Source organism: Dromiciops gliroides, chromosome 2 (genome assembly GCF_019393635.1).
Source record: "Dromiciops gliroides isolate mDroGli1 chromosome 2, mDroGli1.pri, whole genome shotgun sequence".
NCBI classification, from domain to species: domain Eukaryota; kingdom Metazoa; phylum Chordata; class Mammalia; order Microbiotheria; family Microbiotheriidae; genus Dromiciops; species Dromiciops gliroides.
Window position 1 is genome coordinate 545,091,499 of NC_057862.1, and position 22,147 is coordinate 545,113,645.

Below are 22,147 nucleotides of genomic sequence, written 5' to 3' on the forward strand. Positions count from 1 at the left end.
GTACAACATGGTAGATGGAGTGTCGAGTACAGGAACAAGCTAACGGGACAGTTTTGGTCAGTCCAGAGATCTTGTGAAGTGAATAATATGAAATAAAACTGGAAGGGTAGGGTGGACAAGATTTTAGAGAATTTATTTTATCCTAGAGACAATAGGGAGCCACTAAATTTTTTGTTCCTATGGGGGACCTGGTCTGATCTGTGTTTTAAGTATATCATTTTAGTAGCTGTGTAGAGGATAGATTGGGAAGGATAAAGGACTAGAATCAAGAAAATCCATTAGGAGGCTATTGCAATAGTCCAAGAGAGTGGTGATGATCTGACTGAGTAGACAACATAGCATACATATAAAAGAAGATAAAGGGGAGAATGTTGATGCTTGATTGCATGTAGGGATTGGGGGTTAGGGAGGAGCAAGCGATGAGTCCAAGGGTTATTGACCTTAGTGACTGTTGATTTAAGTTAGTATGTCACTTGGTGTCTCCTGATCTTAAATCTACTATAAGGTATGGAAGATTTTTGAGTGACTTTTGAAATAGATATAGTTAATCTGTCTCCTGAAAAATAGCTAAAGGAACAAATTTAAGCCCTTTTTAAAAAATGACTCTTTTGCACAATTTGTTACCCACTCGGAATCCTTTTTGCTGAGGTATTAATTCTAATGGAGCTGTTTTCAAGGTTGACTTACAAATGAGTTTAACAGTGAAAATATTTTCTTCCTTACTTGAGTGTATAGACTCTGCTACTAAATTGTAAACATCATCGAGTAACTTGTTCATTGAAAGAATAGCTGACTCTTGAACCCCTAAAGTGACCCACCTAGATTTCCTGGGAACTATAAAAGTGTTCAGTTTCATTTGTAAACTTTTTGATCCTGGAATTCTAGGGTTTAGTTTCAGATAAGACCTTAGAGGTCTAAATTCCTCGTTTTAAAGATTACTGTTGTAGGTAGTAAGTAGCAGGGGTATGATTAACAACTCAGACTTCTTGTGATGCCAAATTCAGTACTTTTTCCATCAGATGATACTGGCTTCTATGCAACATTCTTCAGAAAGCCAGATGACATTGTACCAGATTGTATGTCCTTTGGAATATTAGTGTTAGAAATTTGCATGCTCAAGTATAGACTCTATATTACTTTGTTTCAAAGAATCATTATTTATAATGTGGATATTGTATGGGTTATTGTAGATTTTTCTTTTTTTTGCGGGGCAACGGGGGTTAAGTGCCTTTCTCAGGGTCACACAGCTAGTGTCAAGTGTCCCTGGTCAGATTTGAAACTCAGGTCTTCTTGAGTCCAGGGTCAGTGCTCTATCCACTGTGCCACCTAGTTGCTCCCCAGATTTTTGTTTTAAACGGTAAATCCATTTGATTAATATTTTGTAAAATGGAAAATCTGATTTTAAAACTCTTAAATGTTTACTAGATGGAGTGAAGTCACCAGAAAAGTAGAATTCTGGGTTCAAATTCTGGAACAGAATGAAGATGGGGAATATTGTCCAGTGGAAGTGATTCCCTGCAAAGGATGTGCAGACAGGAGGTATTTTCCAGCTACGACAGGTAAGGGGGTTGGAACCAGAGTAACAGAAATGTTAATATTGCCTTTCTTTGTTGAAACAAAGATCTCTTTCAGACTTTGTCTCCTTTAAAACTGAGTTGATTAATTAGTGTTTTTTAAATGAAAATTTTGAAAAAGAAAGTCAATCAATAAACATGTATTAAGCATCTGCTATGTGCCAAACACTGTGCTGAGGGATACCAGAAGCAAAGCAAAAGACACTCCCTGCCCTCAAGGAGCTTACAATCTTATGTTTAAGTTTGGCTAAGGCCTTTCTTTTTAGTTAGTATCTACCCAATCCCTCTTTCATTAGGTTTTCTATAATAGTTATAGGAGCTTCTATTTACCAGCATTTGTTGAAAAGTTATATGCTGTTTACTGAAAAGGCATAAGAAATAAAATATCCTCCTTTCTTTCAAGGAGATTACGCATTATTACCTAGAGCAAATAAGTATAAATAAGATTATCAACAGGAGCAAAATGTTATAGTGGAAAAATAACTGGGAAAAAATGAGGCTGTAGTATATTGCCATGTGGGGAAGGGGAGCCACAAGATGTTATTAAAAGCAATATGCAGATAAGGTTAGGAAATAAGCTTCTGTCACATGTGCATTAGTGAAATTTTTAATAGAATATTTTATTGTCTTCTGGTAACCACACTGAGAAATTGGATCAGTTCTGGAGAAGTAGAGATGAAAATGATTCAATAAATGGAAAATATATCTTAAGTAAAAAAAATCAGAGGAAGAAGAGAGCATGTCGATGAATATAAATGGCTTGTGTGAGGAAAGATGCTGAGGGATTAATTTTTTTGTATGCCCTCAGAAACCTAAACAGAAAGATAATGGCTTTACTTGAAGCAAAAGGTGTTTTGAATTGGACAGAAGGTAGAATTTGTGTACAACGTGAGACCCTAGCACTGTCGAGCTTTTTATTAATGAAAGACGTTAGTCCCGGAAAGCTAAAGAATTAAAGGTCTTCAGAAAGAGAGGCCTCAGCTATCTGTCCTCAACAGATTAGATGTAGATCCCTCAAGGCAGGTGTTGGAATAGATCATCTCTAGCTCTGAGAGTCACTTCTTGTTGACTTTGTTTAGTTCTTAAATAAGTGGTGAAAGAACATACCTTGCAAGTAAGCAGAGATGGGCAGAGAAACTTAAGGAAGACTTCAGAAAGAAGTGAGTTTTCAACTGGTTTGATATTTCATTTGGAGAAATAGCATGAATAAAAACATAGTGGCTGGGGGAGTTGTGGGGGGGTACAGGGAAGCAAGTAGGAAGAATTGGCATTAATAGAAGGGGTTGGGTTAGAAAGGTACATGTGAACCACTTTGGAGGCATCCAAATGCTAGACGGAAGATCTGGGAAGATTTGAATTTGATACGCTAGAAAATAGGGAAACCCATTTAGCTTTTTTACTGGAGAGTGAAATAATGGAAACTTTGTTTGAAAGAGATTGTTCTGGCAACCATATAGAATTGACTGATTCAGAAGAAGATTGGAGGCAGCAGCTTCAGTTTGGTTATTAGAATATAGTTACAAGAACTACTTAACCTTTAAATCTAACCTCCTGGCTGTTAGCTGTGGCCTCCTGTGCTACACAAATTAAATGAATGAAACAGTCCCCTACTCGTAAGGAGATTACATCCTAACAAGGAGACAGACACAAATATAAGTCTTAACCAAATCAATACAAAGTGAATAAATACAAATATAATAAAGTATTTAACTGTAAGATTCTTTGGCAGGGAGAGCACTAGCACTTGGGGGAGGAGACAGGAAGATCTTCATGTAGAAAGTGGTTCTTAAACCACTTCAAACCTCTTGAAGGAATAGAGGGCCACTATGAGTGTGAGGCCCAGGGATGAAGGATAGGACACAGCCAGTTCAGAGTTTCTGAGTCTAAGCAAGCCATATCAGGGTGCAGGGAGGGAACTAATGTAGACTGAGACCAAAAGGGATTGGGACAAGGTTGGAAAGGGCTTTAAACACTAAACAAGAGGTTAGGTCTAAAAGTTTAGGTTCTAGAGCTGTACAGTTATTTAGTAGAATTCAATATCACATTCATTGTACTTAGCTAATTTGGGCTTGTTAATGTTGTTTAGAGTGTTTTCAGATTGAGGATTTTTAAGTTTTTAGTTTTGGTAAATGTAGTTTTGCCCAGTTTGGGAATTGAATTTTACGTGTGTGTGTGTGTGTGTGTGTGGTGTGTTTTATATACATACATATATAATAAATATATATTAAAATTCCTGATATATATATGTATATATGTGTATGTAGGTGTATACATATATACACATATGTATGTATTAGGTCTGAAGTCTATCATTTTATGTGAAATGTAGGGAAGAAAACTAACAGCTTCTGATTTTTAGTTAGAATGTAATTTAATCTCTTGTGGTAGGTCAGATTTTTTGTTTGGCCAAACTCCCCCCAAGTCCCCTCCCCTCAAATTCCAATAATTAACCACCATTATAGCTCTTTGAATATGAACTAAACTATGTAAGGCCATTGTCAAATTTTATTTTCTTAGGCTTTTTTTTTAGCAGAACATTTGACATAATATGCATGGATAAATATTAAATCAAGAGTCATCTGTATCCCATCTGTCAAAATCAAGCTTGGTAGGATCAATCAATGCCCAACTTGATTTTCATGATAAGACAAAGCCCTAGGCAACTAAAGACTATTGGAGAGGGAGGAGACCTTGAAACTGTAGATTCATATGCTTTCTTTTCATTTCTATTTTGAGGTTTCTAAAATTATAAACTAATTTTGAAGAGCATAATTTGGAATGTTTTCTTTTAAGATCCTATTTCTTGGAAAATATGCACAAATCTCACAGTATTAGCCTTGCGTACTAAGAATTTACTCTTGAAATGAGTTTCTTTTCCTCATTGTTCTTGCTACACACCCTCATTTTTTAGGACATAGTTTTTACATTTTGAAATGTTCAATGATCCCAAGCCAGCAGATTCTTCTGAACTTCTACCTGTAGAGGTTCTCTCCATACTTAGTCTTTGATGGTTTAGGATCTGATTTTAAATTGTCTCTGACATAGGGGCAGTCACGGCGAATTCAGGTTGAAGTGAAGTCTGTGCAGGAGTCTGGAACTTTGCCCCTAATAGAGGAATCCATAATGTCTGTTGGCATAGGATGTGTAAAAATAAGACCTTCACGATCCCCAAAGACTCACGAGATTTTCCATGTAAGTGCCATTGTGTTTTAATGTTCTCATTGGGGAAATAGTCAGAAAAATACAGTCAAGGTCATCACTACAACTAGAAAACTCCCTTCTGAGGATGGTTCTGTTAGTGTATCATCTTATTTTCCTTAAATGTCCTTAAATTTCTTTTGAGTTTGTAGCATTTTGATGAAATCAGTTTGCTAGACTGTAGGGACCCACCAGGAATGGTGGCAAGGTGTGAGTTAAAAGATTTCAGCAGCCAGAAACCCTAGTTTCTAATAGTGATTAGTCTTGTCAGATCTCCCCAATCCAGTGCATCTACCTCCTACTGGATTATTCAAACTAATTGCCAGTAGGCACTTAATTTCTTCTAGTGGGTGAGGATATAAACTCAGCAGGGAAAATACCATGCAGGTTCCTGGAGAAGGCCTGATAAGTGTTCCTTACCTTCTCATTAGAAGCTTAGACATTTAATTCAGATCCTTAAGGAACAAAAAAACTTTAAGGACAAAGGAAAGTAAATTAATCAAATTAGGAAAATTCATGAACTTACTTTAAAAAGATAAAATATGTGAAAAGATTCAGAATCACATCAGGGAAAGAGAAAGTTATGACCTGATGTTAAGAGTAACACTATGTGAAGTATACCCAATTTTTATTTTTGATGACTAAGTGAAAATTGAATAATAGCTTATCTTTAATCAGTCACTTGTCTGTCCACAATGCCAAAACAAATGAGGGAACCTGTGTCAGAGTAAATTGAGATCTATAGTGGTTGAAAAGGTGCTGCTACCAGTTCCCTTGATAACTATAGGAATATGCTGCATAAATGGTGACATGGACACTTTAGAACCACAGTGTGCTCTATGCAGAATCAGCACTAGTCATTGCGGTCCCACAAGAACCTTCTTATTGTCCCAAGACTCTCCAGCCTTACCTGTTCACTTTGGGTCCAGGGGAATTAGTGTCTTACCCCGATTACTATTTGGGTGACCGAGTAGGAGGTTTCTGAAATAAGTACTTTTAAAGACGGAATAAATTTTAGGCTTTGCAGACTTTAAAACTTTGAAAACTGTTTTATTTGTATGGTTTGTGCATAAATTCACTGTTTATGTTCACAAAACACATTTTGATTTTTTTTGCCTCTTTTTTATAACTTTTCTCAATTTGATTGAATTTGGCCAGTGCATTTCAGTTAAGAGAGAGGCTTGCAAAACCAGTTTGACAGCACATGCTTTAAGAGGGGTAAAAACTAGTGTACTCATCTTTTTTATACCTTACTGTGTAACTCAGCTTGATAATCTTCATGGTCCCCTTGGGCCATAAATAATGAGGCCATCCTTTTATAGATAAGGCAGGTTTCAGGTATTGATGGTTCTTCTTTTAATTTCATTTTTCTTTAGGAGGAAGAAGATGACATGGACAGCTACCAGGTAAATTTTTTACTCGCCATTTTTATTATCAAAATGTATTATTATGAAGTACTCAGTTGTACAGTATTAGATGCTGTATAAAGACAACTGCACACTTGGATTCATAGGACTGAATAATGAATTAATTCATATTTTTGGTATTTTGGTATGTTTGCATTTGTATTTTTGGTATTTTATCTCTTTTTGGACTCCCTCTGGGGGTTGGGAGGGCTTTGTTGCAGATATACATAGTCAAGCAAAACATATTGGCCATGATCAAAAATGTGTGTCCCATTAAGCACATTTATTCCACCACCTCCCTCTCAGAATGTGGGTAGCACGCTTCACTGGTCCTCTGGAGTTGTAATTGATCATTGAGAACAGGTGGCACTTAAAACCATCTTATTCATACTCAAAAAATGGCTCCAAAAGTAAACTCAATTTAATCCTTTTGATGTAATGGGGAAGGAGATCAAAAACTATATTTCTTAAAGCTCCTTGCTCTTTTAGCAAGGAAGGACTAGTCAGGATTTTCAGTGCCAGAGGCCTAAACGCTGAAACTGCTGGGCAGGGAACTTTTGTCTTTTTTGCCATCAGAGTCTTCCATCACTTCATGACTTAGTTCCTTCTACTTTCCCAAAATCATAAGCCTCCTTGCAAATCTCCTCTTGTTAGGAAAGAATTTTATTTCCCCTCTCTCTTCTTCCTTGAGCATTGGTTGGGCTGTTTTCTACTGTTAGTTAATTATTTAGTTAGTTTCAACTTGGACTAGAACCCAGGTTAACCAATCATCTTCTCCCTCTGTCCCTAGACTCCAAGGTACCAAGGTGTACCAGGAAATATGAAATGTACATTATCTCTTTAATGTTTAATACTGTTTTCTTAGAATAATTTCCTCCTAAAAAATCTGACACCCTAGAATGTATCCCAATCCTATGTTGTTTCTAACATTGGCCATGAAAGTTCTCATCAAGAAGGGTGTTGTTTCCCTGTAGCATCTTTGATAGCCAAGAGAGTTCTGAATGATGGAAGCAGTCTGGGGAAACCGAGAGGGTACTGCCATCAGGAGCCCTTGGCTTGCACCCTAGACCACTTCCCTTTGGGAGTCACAACCACTCAGTGTAATACCTCTGAGTCTGTTTCTTCATCTTTAAAACTGGAATATACTTTTGTTACTTTCCACACACAGGGCTTGCTTATGAGCAAAGGACTATATGCATTTTAAAGCATTCTATAAATTGTTGTGGTTACTCTGCAAACGTTACCTCTAGCAGTAGTAGGTACAGCCTGAGAATTAGAATATTTTGCACATAATAGGTGTCCTCTGTTTGTTGAATAAATGAATAATTAATTTAAAATTTTTGCTCATCTTATAAATAATCAAATTTGTAAATCAGTGACATTTGGAGCCTCTCTAACTTGTTGAAATCAAAGCACTAATAAAATGACATGGATGAAAGAAGGGTTTATTTTTCTTCTCTAAACACTATTAAAACTTGAATGAATTTGACTTGGAATGGAGAAGTCAAGTCAACAAGCATTTATTAAATGCCTAATATGTGCCAGGCACTGTGCTAAGTACAGGGATGCAAAGATAAGCAAAAATGATTCCTGCCCTCAAAGAGCTCACAGCCTAATGGCTGGAGACACTATCCAGACAGCTATATAGAGACTAAATGCTCTCATCGGAAAGGTACACGAAGAATCATGTATTATATTTAGTATACTGTAAGCTATTATGGTATGACTAAGCAACCAAGTATTCTAGTTAATTAAGTATACAGTTCACAATAGTTAACTTGTATGAATTACTAGAATTATAATATGAAAAAATACTTTAAATTCAGATTAAGTATATTTTAATATTTGATAATTGAGAAGGCATTTTCAGGCCCTTGTTAGCTTTTAATGTGATGGTTTTGAATTTACTGTAGTTGTGTTGGCAAAGCATACATGTGTTTTATTGTTTGAGATTTCTGTGGTCAGGAGAATGTCATATAAGCCAATATATATTATATTATATTATGTCATCCCTTTTTTCCACCCCCATATTTCTGAAGCTATTGCGTTGAGTAGGCTTATTAAAAATCTAAATTATCTTTCAGAGAAAGTATATTTTAGTATAATAATTACTATGGATTCCTCTGACATGAAAATTGTCTATCATGAGATTTTATAAATCACTGGTTTATAAATTTGATTATTTCTAAGATTAGCAAACGTTTTCTACCCAGTTATATGTACCTAGAAGTCAGGAAAAATAATTAGATTCTTAGGTGAATATAATTCTTTAGCCTTCCACAGAGATCATAATGCTGAAAAATGTAATCTCACTTGAAATGCAGCAATTATCTAGTACTAAAAAAAATTGCCTAACTACTTTTCAAATTGGCATCTTTTACCCTCAGGGTTGGTCAAAGCATAACTGTCTTTAAATAGTAAGTTGTTTGTTTTTGATAGGCTATTCTTGTCATTTAAATCAAATAGTGATTTACTCTATTGCTGTAGAACAAAGTGGCTAAAACCAGTGAGACATTCCTAGAATTGTAAGTCATTCAGTGTGGCCAGATTCAGTGTCCTATCCAGTATAATCATCCTTTCTACAACATGCCTGAAAAGTGAGCACCTAATTTCTGCTTCAATACTTATCATGATTCATAACCTAAAACAAGGGACAACATGTGTGGTTGGTGGTAATTTTTAAGAAAATTATCCAAAATGATGAATTGATATGGTAAAAGGCATTCTTGGGATGGCATTAAGGACAAAAAAGATGCTAGAAGATCTTGGAGATTCTAAAAAGCTTGAAGCCCCATCTTTTGAGTTGTTAGAAAGATGACTGACCTTGGTCCCAAACGACACGCATAGGAACAAATCTTGGCATCTCTTTTAATAGTGTAACTTCTAAGATGCTTCAGTATGACTAGGGCTGAAAAAAGATTTGGATTGGGATCATCACAGGTAGTATGTGAGAGAAGAAAAAACTCAGGACTCAGAATCAGGAAATGGAGGCTATAGTCTCTCTGACCAAATCTCCCTGTTTCCCTGGGCCCCAGCAGCTCCCTCATCTGTAAATGAAGCATTGGGACAAGATGCTGCCTTCCAGCTCTAACATTCTGTGACTCACTGGTGGAGATGAAGACTAGAACATTGTGCACGGGGTCACGTTTTCAGTGCATTCTTCCAGAAGAGAAAATAAACTAGCTCAGGCTAGAAAATTTTACTTGGAATTGTGTTCACTCTGATTTACCTTGTCTTTTCAGGACAGGGATTTGGAGAGACTACGTCGAAAATGGCTCAACACGTTAACCAAACGTCAAGAATACTTGGATCAACAACTACAAAAGCTTGTCAGTAAGCCTGGTAAGAAAAGCGCAATTAGGGACAGCTAGGTGGTGCAGTGGATACAGCACCGGCCCTGGATTCAGGCGGACCTGAGTTCAAATCCGGCCTCAGACACTTGACACTTACTAGCTGTGTGACCCTGGGCAGGTCACTTAACCCTCATTGCCCCACAAAACATTTTTTTTTAAAAGCGCAATTAGAGATTTTCCTCAGTGAATGGTATTATTTCCACTTGTAGCTGTTCAAGTCAAGACCCAGATAAATGAAATGGCTTGGAACCAGTCAGGGCTACCTTTGCTTTATTTGTACCATATCTTCTCACAAAGGGACAATTGACCTATTATTAGTTCCTTGTTTTTCAGCATGTGGCCTTAAATAAATAAATCTTTCACCTTTTCTGGTTAGGAATACATCAGTTCAAAAGCAGATTTTCCCCTGAAGCAACTCCAGAAAAGTGCCATAATTATAATCCTCTGTGTAAGAGAGACATCTGTCTTGTACCACTTCTCCAACTTGGAAACCTTCCACGAGCTGAAGAAGTCCTCTCTGAGAGAGCACATTTGAGCTTCTCATATCTATCCTGACTGCCAGCATGGGGCTAGTTTACTTCTGAAGGAGGAGTTGGTTTGTGCCTGGGCCTAGACTGTAGCAGAACAGCCCATGTGAGTGGCTCTTTTGACATTCTCTCCTGATATTGCAGATAAAACAGAAGATGATGCTGACAGGGAAGCTCAGCTTCTAGAAATGAGGCTGACTCTAACTGAGGAAAGGAATGCTGTCATGGTCCCGTCGGCCGGCAGCGGTATCCCTGGGGCTCCAGCAGAATGGTGAGAACAGGACTACGTGCCCCTCCAAATCCTGAACATAAAAGATTCTGTCACTATTCATATGGGATTTCTGCCACTGCTTTGTCTAATGGCTGAGTCACACAAGAAGTATATATATATGTGTGTGTGTGTGTGTGTGTGTGTGTGTGTGTGTGTGTGTGTGTGTATGTATATATATGGTGGAAAAGTCGTTTAAATTCTGAGACTATGACCGATTGTCATAGGTTGAATAACTATAACCTAAAAATGTTTTTATTAAATAATGCTATTATTGACCAGGGTAATTAAGACCTTCTGAGAATGTGAATCAATATTTAGTACCACTCCACTTAGCTTTAAAAAAAATTAGTTAATATGTTAATTACTGGGTTCATTCACTTAAAAGCCCGCTTGGTCATAATAAAATTATGTGTCTAGGAACTTTTGGTTTGGGGAAAGCGTAGGCTGTTGAGTCAGCAGATATTCTGTGTCCTTTTAGAAATGGCAAAAATAGTTAAATTAAACCATATGGAAATCTCTCTGAATTTGTATAAAGAAAGGAGCAAAGGAAAAGGCTCTTATTATAAGAAGACACATGTTTCTTATAAGAGCAGGTCTTCTCAGAGGATATGAAAATTACACAGGCGTGAGCTGGTGAAAGGAAGAAACAGTTCCCCTGAGGTCCTTGCAGCATCGGTAACGGTAAATTATAAGAAAAACCAATACTCAAGGTTACATCTGACCTAACCCACAGTAGCACAGGACACTCTCTAGGTCTGTGTCCTGAAGGACATGCCACTCATTAAATCGACTTCATTTTAACATGCCACCATCTCTTATATCCTAGGACTCCAGTGCTTGGTATGGAAACTCATATTCCTGTTATATTTCTTGACTTGAGTGGTAAGTTTGGTGTTTTCAGGGGTCTGTTTTTCACGAGATAATGAAGTGTTCAAGTAGTACTCCTTCTAACGATAGCTTTAAGATTTACAAAAACGCTTTACATTCGTCTCATTTGACCCTCACAGCTCTAAGTGGATATTAGTATTACTATGGAATGTCATTATAACCGTTTTGCAGATGATGAAACTGGGGCTCAGAGAGGTTATAAAAGGTCATGGACCTAGCAGTTGTCTGTGGCAGTATTCAAACAGAGGACTCTCCCTGACCATTCTCACTACATGTTGTTGCATTTAACAGTTAGCTCATAAAACACAAAACCATATAATACAGTAATCAGTAAGATAGAACCAGGTTGAAAGCATAGCAAGTATCCTTAAGTCCTTATGCTAAGGAGAGGAAGATTTTTTTCCCCTTCCAAACAATAATATGGTTGTTAGCATAGAAAAATTCTTCTGCTGTTTCCCCTGTGCCCTCTTCTCATATTTCCATCTGCTACATCTCCCGGTGATGTGTACCCTGCTCCCTTGTCAGCTGATGGTGCGATGTGGGTTATGCTCTTGGAATCTTTTCCTGTTTAACACTTTAGAATAGATATTTGAAAAAGAGTTTCTGTATTTGTCTTCTCACTTCAAAAGGGCTACTAACCATCTGCATTTACATAGCACTTTTCCTTTTCACACTGCTCTCATAGCATTAACTAATTAGTCTTCACATTATTCCTGTGAGTTGTTATACTGTTTACCAAGAACTATAATTTCCAGTTTGAAATACGCTTTTTTTTACTCAAAGTAAAAACAGTTTTGCATATTAATATTTCTACAAAATAGAAAGGAATGAAACTTGAGAAGTTGAAAATATTTTTAAGATTATCTGTTAAACTACTGTCCCACACCCCCATCCCCCACCCCAAAATTACATTTTGGAAGGAAGTTTTCCTGTGTTCTTAGCTACGTAGATCCGAGCATTTTTATTATACTTGGTATTTTCCCCCAAAAGATCTCAAAAACACCATGACAAAGCAATTTAGCACCATGTACCACCCCTAAAATAGAAGGGGAGAAAAGCATTCAGCAGAATCTACCCTCAGTTTGGTTTAATTTGAGGAAGATTTGCCCTTCCAGGTTGTGCTGTGGGAATTTAGTAGCCTCCTAGGCTTCTAAGGATGAATATGGCTTGATACTTAGATTAGGTGATTTCTCCACATGGGTGGGAAGTGATCCATAAAACCCAGTTTAATACAGAAAACCTCTGAGATGATCAGAGCTATTTCATCTTGCCCTGGAAACCATAGATTGTTGTACTTCCCTAGGCCCAGAAAGACAGTTCAAGGTGAATATGGTCTGTAGAAAATCCTTTTAATGCTTCTCTTCTTCCCTATGTAGAGTAGTCTTAGGCTTTACTCTGGTTCTAGAGATTCAGGTATTATGGGAACTACAATCCCAAGATCATTCGACGAGTTGGCTGTCGTGCAGGATTAAATGATCAGATGAGGTGTCCTTCCCCTTCCCTCCCAGTTCCTTCCATATTTCTCCTCAAATTCAGTACTCAAATGCAACAGTTAAGGGCACTGATTGTGATTAGGTGCCTGACCTCTCTAGGTCTCAGTTGCCCACCTAATCTTTGAAAAGGGAATGATATTTCATCTGCCTAAAGGCAGGAGGCTGGACCAGATGATCTCTTGAGGTCCTTGCCATATCTGAACTACAGGATTTTAGAGCAAAGAATGAGGGAGAATTAAAGTAGATGAATATAGATTAATTGCATTGATTTTTAGCTAAAACAAGTGTTATCCTTTTGACTGATTTCTGTACTTAATGGTGGTTCTTTGTTGTAGCTGATGATTTCAGCTCACAGGATAATCTTGATGACCCAGAACCAGCAGGATGGGATGCTACTCTCACTGGTGAAGAAGAGGAGGAGTTTTTTGAACTGCAGATTGTAAAACATCATGAAGGAGAGGTAAAAAAGGCACCAGAAGGTCAAATAAGGAGTAGTTTCATTTCATTAACCTTTCCATAAGGCACCTGGGGGAGCCAGTTAGATGAACATATGCCAGTGTCTCAGAATGTATGGTTGAAAGCTCCTCTTTAGAAATTGTAGGAAGAATAGAGCTTGACCATCCAATTAGATTTAGTCACCTCTTGATTTTCTGCACCACTGAAGGGGGAGTGTCAGTAATTGAAATCAGCAAATGATCTACTCGATTTGGTCAGGGGCATGGCCCTGCTCCCATGGGAATTAGGAGAGTAAACTGTTCACCCATACAAAACCTGATCTAAGTGGGAGCCAAGGTCCCTGACATAGAAAACGTGAAACTCTATTTCCCAGGCTACGTCCTCCCATCAGATATTAGGGGTGGGTGGGGATTCAGTGTATAACTGTTATTAAACTGAGTGGAAGATAATCCTGTCCCAAGAAGCACTCTATGGTTAAGGCAGGGTTTCTCCTTGCCGCGCTCCTGGGCTGCTTGGCCGGGTTAGAGCCTCGGCGCAGTCCCTGGGGTGCCATGGCAGGGGGTGGTATTCCTAAACCCATCTAGGAGGGCCCTGGCAGGATACCTAGCTGCTTTCTTGGGCCTGGGTAGGTGACTCAGGTGGGTGACCTGATAACTGTCGTTGAAAAACTTAAAATGCTTTATATGAAGTGCTTTAGGTTCAGTCTAAAATTGCGATCTTTGTAACAACTCCTTGAGTAAGATAGTCTAGGCATTACTGTCCCCATTTTACAGATAATGAAACTGAGGCTCAGGAATGTTAGATTTGCCCAGGGGCACAGCTACTCAGTGTCAGAGGTGGGATTCACATCAAGGTCTTCCTGACGCCAAGTCCCGCCCTCTGTACTTTGCCGCGATGCACTGAGGAAGAGCTTTTAGGGCACATGAATAGTTAACTGCGCAGATAATTTAGAGACAAATAATGTGGAAGTGACTGTGTATCTGTCTCACTATCAGTTCCTTTCCTGGATTAATTGGGTTTTTAAATCATAATAGTTTCCAGTAAACCAGGTTTCTATTTTTCTCTGCAGTACTCCACAAATTTCTGGTCCATAGTGATGATTATCAGTAACGATCATTAGCAGAGCTTTAAATTTCCCTTCACTTTGTTTCTTGGAGCAGCAGGAAATTTCAGTGTGCATACCAGCAATAAGATGGAGTCTCCATTCCCAGGCTGTTTAGTAAATCACAAGAAGTGAAAGGACTGAGTAATGTGTAGAGAGTGGGTGTGATTCAAGGGCAGCAAATTCAGGCCCATCACACTAGCGTTCATGTCAGCCACCTCCCCACTCATACGGAGCAGCTTGTTTTCCTGGCTCCTCCTCCTTGACATTTTTCATCCTTTATTGTGGCTGATGAATCCACTCCCTGAGAATAAACTGCTTCACAAGAGAGCTCTGACTAAGTGGGCTACTTAGGGTAGTTTCCCTCAGGTGATAGGGCAGTGTTTTCAGTTGTAGTTTTTTCCAGTAGTCCAGGCCAACTTCGTCTTAGTTATAGTCTTCCCATTCTCCTTTCCCCTTCTCTTTTTCTGATATTTATTAGTCTCTACTACTTGTACTGAAAACTGTATGTCCTAGGCCTGAAACAAATTAAAGAAATAAAGCTGTGGAGAAGAATTTAGTAAAAATGAAAATGGTCCTAGCTTTTTCACATCACTGATGTTTACTACAGTTAAATTAATACTCACTTTGATGAAGGCTAAATTGGGGGAAATGGTGAAATTTTGTCTGGGTTTCTTTGATTCTGTTTAAAATGCCAATCTACCATGACTAGGCATTTTTAAATAAAAGTATTTTTTTTCCAGTTACATGTAGAAATAGTTTTCAACATTTGTTTTTATAAGATTTCCAATTTCCAATTTTTCTCCCTCCCTTCCCCCCTCCCCTAGACAGCAGGTAATCCGATATAGGTTATATATACATAATAACAGACTAGGCATTTTTAATGGCTAATTTAAGTTTCCCACAGGTTGAATAGTTAATCTAGGGTAGCTATTGGAGCTGGAGATTCATAACCTTCTACCCATAGACTCTATTATCATCTCCTGCATCAGGATCTCCTGTCCAGCCCACAACATAAATAATCCATCTTGAATTGTAACTGTTGATTTAAAAACCAATTTTTTTTTTTGGTGAGGCAATCTGGATTAAGTGATTTACCCATGGTCACACAGCTCTAACTGTTGATTTTTAATCTGAATTTAAAGGAGTAGGCTTATGCCCCTTTCCCAACCTAAATTACACCCACCCCCACTGCCACTAATCAACCTAGCCATTCTTCCCCTTTCACCCTCTACACTGCTTATTGAAGTAGAGGGTTTGTCTGTATCTGTGTGTGTGTGTGTGTGTGTGTGTTACTGCCTTCCAAGATGAATGGAGTTCCCTTAGAGATTTCACGTGTATTTTTTCATTCAGAAGAGGAGGAACATTTTTTTTTCTCTTTGTTCTCTCTAGGCAAGAGCAGAAGCCTCCTGGGACTCTGCAGTACATAACTGTCTTCAGCTTAGTAAAGGAGTCACAGCAGATGAAAGAGTGTTTCTGATCGTAAGAGTGACAGTCCAGCTCAGCCATCCTGCCGAAATGCAGCTGGTGCTCCGTAAACGCATTTGTGTCAGTGTTCACGGCCGCCAGGTGAGTCTTTAACTCCAGGGGGAGATGTGACTTGAATCAAAAGAATAGCTATAGGGCAGGACACATGGAATACATTCCCTGGAGTCCTCTGCAGAGAGGACTATGATGTGCTGATCTGCCAAGGGCCGTTCTTCTCTCTGCCCCACCACCACGCTAGCCTCCCTTTTTGCTAAATACTCACAGGTTTTACTGGCTCTAGTCCTCTGGCTGACTCACAGGAGGGATGAATCTCTCTCTGCCATAGTGCTTCTATGAGAGGAAAGCCAGAGGCCTTTATTTTGCCCAGGGCACCACAATCTAAAAGGGTAACTTATTTCTACTATGTTATTATGCTTCTTCCTTTCCCATTATTATCTCTGCTGGGCAGAAAGAAGAAAAGATCCGTTTAAGCATTAAAAGCTCTATGTGTACCTGGCCTGCCAGGGGTCTGCATTTCTGAGATTGGTATTATAGCTCTTATACTCCTGCTTCACTTTTTTTTTTTTTTTAGTTTTCAAGGAACAAAAGGAAACTAGACCCCAGACAGATTAAACAAAATAATAATTCATTTAAAAGAGCACAGTCATGGCTGACAGACTGCCAGATGTAATCTCCACCCCTAAAAATTAATCTTTAGTTCTAAATGTCACACTGATATCAATCTTTGAAATGAAGACTGGCTGTAATGCTATTAAAATCGTCGCTCTTTAGCTTGGCAATCCAGCATCAATAAAATCCAGGTCATAGGGTTAGTTGTAGATATATATGTTGTACCAACCATTCGCCTGCCCTGTGTCTCCTTCCTTATGAGCCTGGAAGGATTGCTTTAAAAAGATCCAGTTTCTGTTTTAGTCCTGTAGGTCTAAGGTACCAGGGACTGATATGTCTGGCACCAAGCTGTCACTCCTTTTGGATAGCAGGGCTAAATAGGGATTCCTGCATTTTCCCTTCAGTTCTTTTTACCCAGACATACATTAGGCATGCTACTTCCCATTTCTAGAAATATAATGAATGTTCATTTGGAGCCAGATGAGGCCTTCTGTGTGGTACCGTTTCATATAGACCCCATGGATTCCATTTATGTAGAGAATGGAAGAAACTAAGGGGGCAGCAGCTTGTTAATAGAATGGAAAATGCTATAGCTGTTTGTGTGTTTAGTGGTAGTGGCTTAACTACTATTGATCCTGTTCAAGAAAATGAAGCCCCAAATGATATCTTTGTACTTAGAGAAACTGATATGGTGTTTTGTTTTGTTTTTTTAATGTAATTAACTGAGGAGGGAGAAAGGTTTTGGTCAGTAGGTTTATATCCTGGTGTATTATTAAACCTGACAGTTTCATACTTCTCTTAGAAATGTTGTTCCAGTGGGGTCGTTTCATGTCTGTTTTCTCTCTTCCTTCTCTCCCCTCAGCCTCACAAAGTCATTAGCTTTAGTTAAATATGCTTTTATTTTTTATCTTTATCTCTGTTTTTAATCTCAATTTTAGAATTATTTACTTTAACTAAATTCTACACTCATCCCTGATCTCTTTAACCTTTCTAGGATGTATGCTTCTCACAGTACTTTCAAATGAGTCATCTCTGCATTAATTCAACAGTTCAATTCTTAACTGTGCAAAGAGCACAGTCAGCATAAACAATGACCATGCACTCATAAATCATTTTTCATAGTGATCCTACTTTGGTCAAGAATTTAATGACCAGTCTTGTCAATATTCATGGCATAAAATGTCCATCGTGCTGAGGGGAAAAAAAGCCGGAAAGGAAAGGAAAGTGTAAGATTACAAGCCCTCGCTTGCATCTTGCTTAGGAGGTTGTTTTTCTGTATTAGTACTCTTCACCTCATAAGCAAATCTAAAATAGTCACCTCGTGTGTTAGTGCCTAGGACAGGGCTTTTACCAACTTTTTTGTTTCATCCAGTCTCTGTTAGACATGATAGCCCCAAAATAAACTAGAAGAAATATTAGACTAGATCCTGCTGGGGAAATAAAAGTAATATAATGATTTATATTTAACGTGCATTCCATTCTCTACATTGTATGATTAAGGAATATAACTACAATTTGGTCAGGTAGGGAAAATGAGTCCCTCCCATTTTATTTCCCACTAGGGTTTTGCTCATAGTCTCCTAAAAAAGATGTCTCATCGAAGTTCCATTCCTGGCTGTGGAGTCACCTTTGAAATTGTCTCCAATATCCCAGAGGTAAGCAATCATAAAATCTAAGTTTACTAAATACTTAAAGGAAATCTTAGTAAATTGTAATAAAATCACAAATCAAAATATCAAGTATGTATGAAAAGAAAACATTTAGAGGAAAAATATTTTAGGAAATCTAAGAGAAATCAGTCATCCCCATCTGTTAACTACTTACTGTGTACCAGGCACATGAGTATCCTAGGTGCTGGGGGGAAGGGGGAGGAATAAAAAAGTCTGCCTCTAAGGAGCTTTCATACTAATGGGGAAAACAGTGTGTATGTGATTAGGGACATACAAGACACATACTTAGTAGGTGATTCTTAGAAGGTAATGCTAGAGAGGAAAGCATTAACAGCCGAGGGTTTGGGTGGGAGAGGGACCAGGAAAAGGATTCTAGAGAAGGTGACGTTTGACCTGTCTGGAAGAAAGCTAGAAACTTTATGAGGCAGAGGTGAGGAGGAAACGCATTTAAGAATGGAGGACAGCTGGTATGGGAATGGAGCATGACGTGTGAGGCCAGTGTGACTGGGTCATGGAGTCCATGGAGAGAGAATTGAGAGTAAGAAGACTGAAAAGGGTCCTGTTGTGACGAAATTTTAAAATGCCTAACAAAGGCAGTTATATTTGATTCTAGAAGTAATTGGGAACCTTTGGAGTTTATTAGGGCAGCTAGGTGGTACACAGGATAGAGTGCTGGGCCTCGAGTCAGGAAGACTCATCTTCCTGAGTTCAAATCCAGCCTCAGACACTTCCTAGTTGTATCACCCTAAGCAAGTCACTTTGGTACCCTGTTGGCCTCAGTTGCCTCATCTGCAAAATGAGCTGGAGAAGAAAATGGCAGACCCCTCCAGGGTCTGCCAAGAAAACCTTAAATGGAGTCATGAAGAATCAGACATGACTGAAATGACTCAGCAACAACAAAGGGAGTTTATTGAGTCTGGAGGAGATTGGTACCATGGTCAGAGCTGTGCTTTCTGGATGGAAGATAGACTAGAATGGGGAGAGACTTGATGCAGGGAGACCAAGTAGGAAATTGTTGCAGTAGTCTAGATGAGAGGGGATGAGGGCCTAAAGTAGGATGGTAACCCTGTGAGTGGAAAGCAGTAGACAGTTTTGAGCAGTAGAATGAAGATAGGAACAAGATTTGGCCATCGATTGACTGTGTGGTGTTAGGATGAGTAGAGGATCATACCAAGATTCTGAACCTGGGTGACCAGGGAAAGATAAGGGATTATTTTAGACACTCTTTAGTTTGTAAGGTCCTTGGGATACTTAGTTTGAGATGTTCAATAAGCTATTGTTGATGTGGTCTTAGACCTCAAGACAAAAACTTGGGCTAGATGCATATTGGAAATCACAGCAGATAGAATTGATCTCATAAGAGCTGATGAAATGCCCAAGTGAGATAGTCTAGATGGAGCAGCAGTTCTGAAACTTTTTGGTCTCGAGGCTTCTTTATATTCTCAAAAATTATTGAAGACTTCCTTAAAAGCTTTTATTTATGTGGATTATATCTACCAATATTTGCCATGTTAGAAGTTAAAACATCCTAGTATTATGAAAATTGTATGACCTCACAGACTCTGAAGTAGATCTCAGGGACGTGGGTTCCCAGACCACACTTTTTGAGAACCACTGATACAGAGAAAAAAGAGCAAGGTGCCCAGAAAAGAGCTCAGAAAAAAGACCCAGGAAAAATATGATAAATTCTCTTTCTAAGAATACTGCTTTGTTGGTATTTGATCAAATTAAATATTTCTTTTGAAAAAAATCAAATTCTCGCCATTTCATGGAGAAGAACACAGACTTAATTAACAGCATTTGTCAGCCAAGAACGGTTTCATTTGTTTGTTGTCAAGAGCTATATAACTTATGATTTTAAGAGTCTTAATGTCATTTCAAAGAAATGTGTTGCATGTTTGTTGATTAAAGTCATTTTAACATTTGAGCAATTTATTTGCTTAATGATCACCTTTTGCAAATGTAACATTAAATCTTTTGTGGTCCTTAGATTGTGCAATTAGATGATTTTCCGTAGTCCATAACAGCTTTCTAAGTAATACATTGGAGCTGTGATATAAAGCTCTTTCCTAGAGCCCTGATGTTAACCCCTGTATTTCTTCTTCTGGTTAAAACTAACTCTTCAGTCCTGCTAACTGCTGTGTGTAGTGAGCCTTCTCAGACCTGGGCCCTCCCATTTGCTTTCCACATTGGCCCTTTCCATTGAAGTTTTTACCTTTTACAAGATATTCTTGGGCTGTTGTAAGTTAGCTTGATTATTTATGGATTTTTAAACAACTGAGATTATCTTTGTGCCCATATACTGATTTCTTGAGCCACAATCTTTTGGGGTCTTCTGAAGACTCATTATAAAGAACATAGGCCTTTGAAAAGGCCTATAAAACTGCATACCCTTTGACCCAGCAATGCCACTACTAGGTCTATAGCCCAAAGAGATGATGAAAAAGGGAAAAGGACCCAAATGTACAAAAATATTTATAGCAGCTCTTTTTGTGGTAGCAGAGAATTGGAAAATGAGGGGATGCCCATCAATTGGGGAATGGCTGAACAAGTTGTATGTAGTATCTGAATGTAATGGAATACTATTGTTCTATAAAAATGACGAATAGGCAGATTTAAGAAAAACCTGGAAAGGCTAACATGAATTGAACCAGAAGAACATTGTACACAGTAACAGCAACATTGTGTGATGATCAGCTGTAATAGACTTAGCTCATTTCAACAATAAAATGATCTGGGACAGCTAAGTGGCACAGCGGATAAAGCACCTGCCCTGGATTCAGAAGGACCTGAGTTCAAATTCGGCCTCAGACACTTGACACTTACTAGCTGTGTGACCCTGGGCAAGTCACTTAACCCTCATTGCCCTGCCCAAAAAAACAAAATAAAAATAAAATAAAAAATAAAATGATCTAAGACACTTCCAAAAGACTCATGATGGAAAATGTTCTCCACATCCAGAGAAAGAACTATGCTTTCACTTTTTTGGTTATTTTTTTGGGGGGGTTCTTTCTTCTTATGGTTTTTCCTTTTTGTTCTTATTCTTCTCTCACAACATGGCTAATATGGAAATGTGTTTAACATGATTGTACTAAAAACCTAAAAAAAGAGTTCAGGTATATCTGAGAAAACTTTTACTGACATTATGCAGTTTCATTTTTTTCCCTGTTTGAAGCAGTCCTGTCTTTTACTTTTATTTAAAATTGTTTTTATTCCTCCTTACATGACATGGTTTTCCAAGGAAAGAATTGTGGGAAATTGCTTAGGGATACTGGCATAGCCCTAACTTGCTAGCTATGAATATTCAGCTTGTTACAAAATAGGAGTAGCCAAAGCCCAAATTGGCAAACAATAATATTTCCCCATTATGAAATATTTCAGATGAAAAAAGAGAGAAAAGTCCAAAGAACTTATATTCTAATTACAATTTAGATATGATTGTTTGTTAAATTAAAATAAAAACCCAACTGAGAAAATAAATTTCATCACACCATGAAAGAGCTATGAAAAACAGGGTCGAGGGCTATATTGCAGAAATTATCATAAACAAATTCAGCATGGAAGGGGAGTCTTTTGTTTTGTTTTGTTTTTGTGGGGGCAGTGAGGGTTAAGTGACTTGCTCAGGGTCACACAGCTAGTAAGTGTCAAGTGTCTGAGGTCAGATTTGAACTCAGGTCTTCCTGAATCCAGGGCCCGTGCTTTATCCACTGCGCCTCCTAGCTGCCCCATGGAATGGGAGTTTTAAAATTTGAGAAATGCAACAACTTTTAGTATAAATATTTATTAAATATCTTATACAAGTCATCAGGATAAGAATGCAAAGCCAAAAATGAAATATTCCCTATCCTCAAGGAACATTTTGATTCTTCTGGGAAAGTTGTTCAACATTGCTCAAAAACTAATTGCACTTTCTAGTTAATTTACCAGCTTTGCTCATAACAAGCTGGTACTTAGATTTAGGTTCTCCCCAACTTAAGAATACCATGCCAGAAAATGTCTCTCATACGTGTGTGGCCAGCTGACAGCTAAAAGAAAGGAAAGTCTTTACATGAAAAGTTAGTGAAAGATGTTTTCCCTAAGCACTTGAGTTCCTGTGTTTTAATGAAATGGGA

The 22,147-nt window shown here is 38.2% G+C and overlaps 1 protein-coding gene across 1 annotated transcript in view; it reads left to right on the forward strand.

Moving 5' to 3' along the window:
* The window catches only part of KIF13B (kinesin family member 13B), a 269,721-nt gene that overhangs the window by 182,080 nt on the left and 65,494 nt on the right, over window positions 1-22,147 (forward strand). Inside the window, 10 exon segments of the mRNA XM_043988280.1 lie at window positions 1,426-1,513; window positions 1,515-1,559; window positions 4,620-4,766; window positions 6,149-6,178; window positions 9,421-9,520; window positions 10,203-10,329; window positions 11,156-11,211; window positions 13,046-13,170; window positions 15,661-15,837; window positions 17,928-18,020. Coding sequence (XP_043844215.1) covers window positions 1,426-1,513; window positions 1,515-1,559; window positions 4,620-4,766; window positions 6,149-6,178; window positions 9,421-9,520; window positions 10,203-10,329; window positions 11,156-11,211; window positions 13,046-13,170; window positions 15,661-15,837; window positions 17,928-18,020 — 988 coding nt within the window.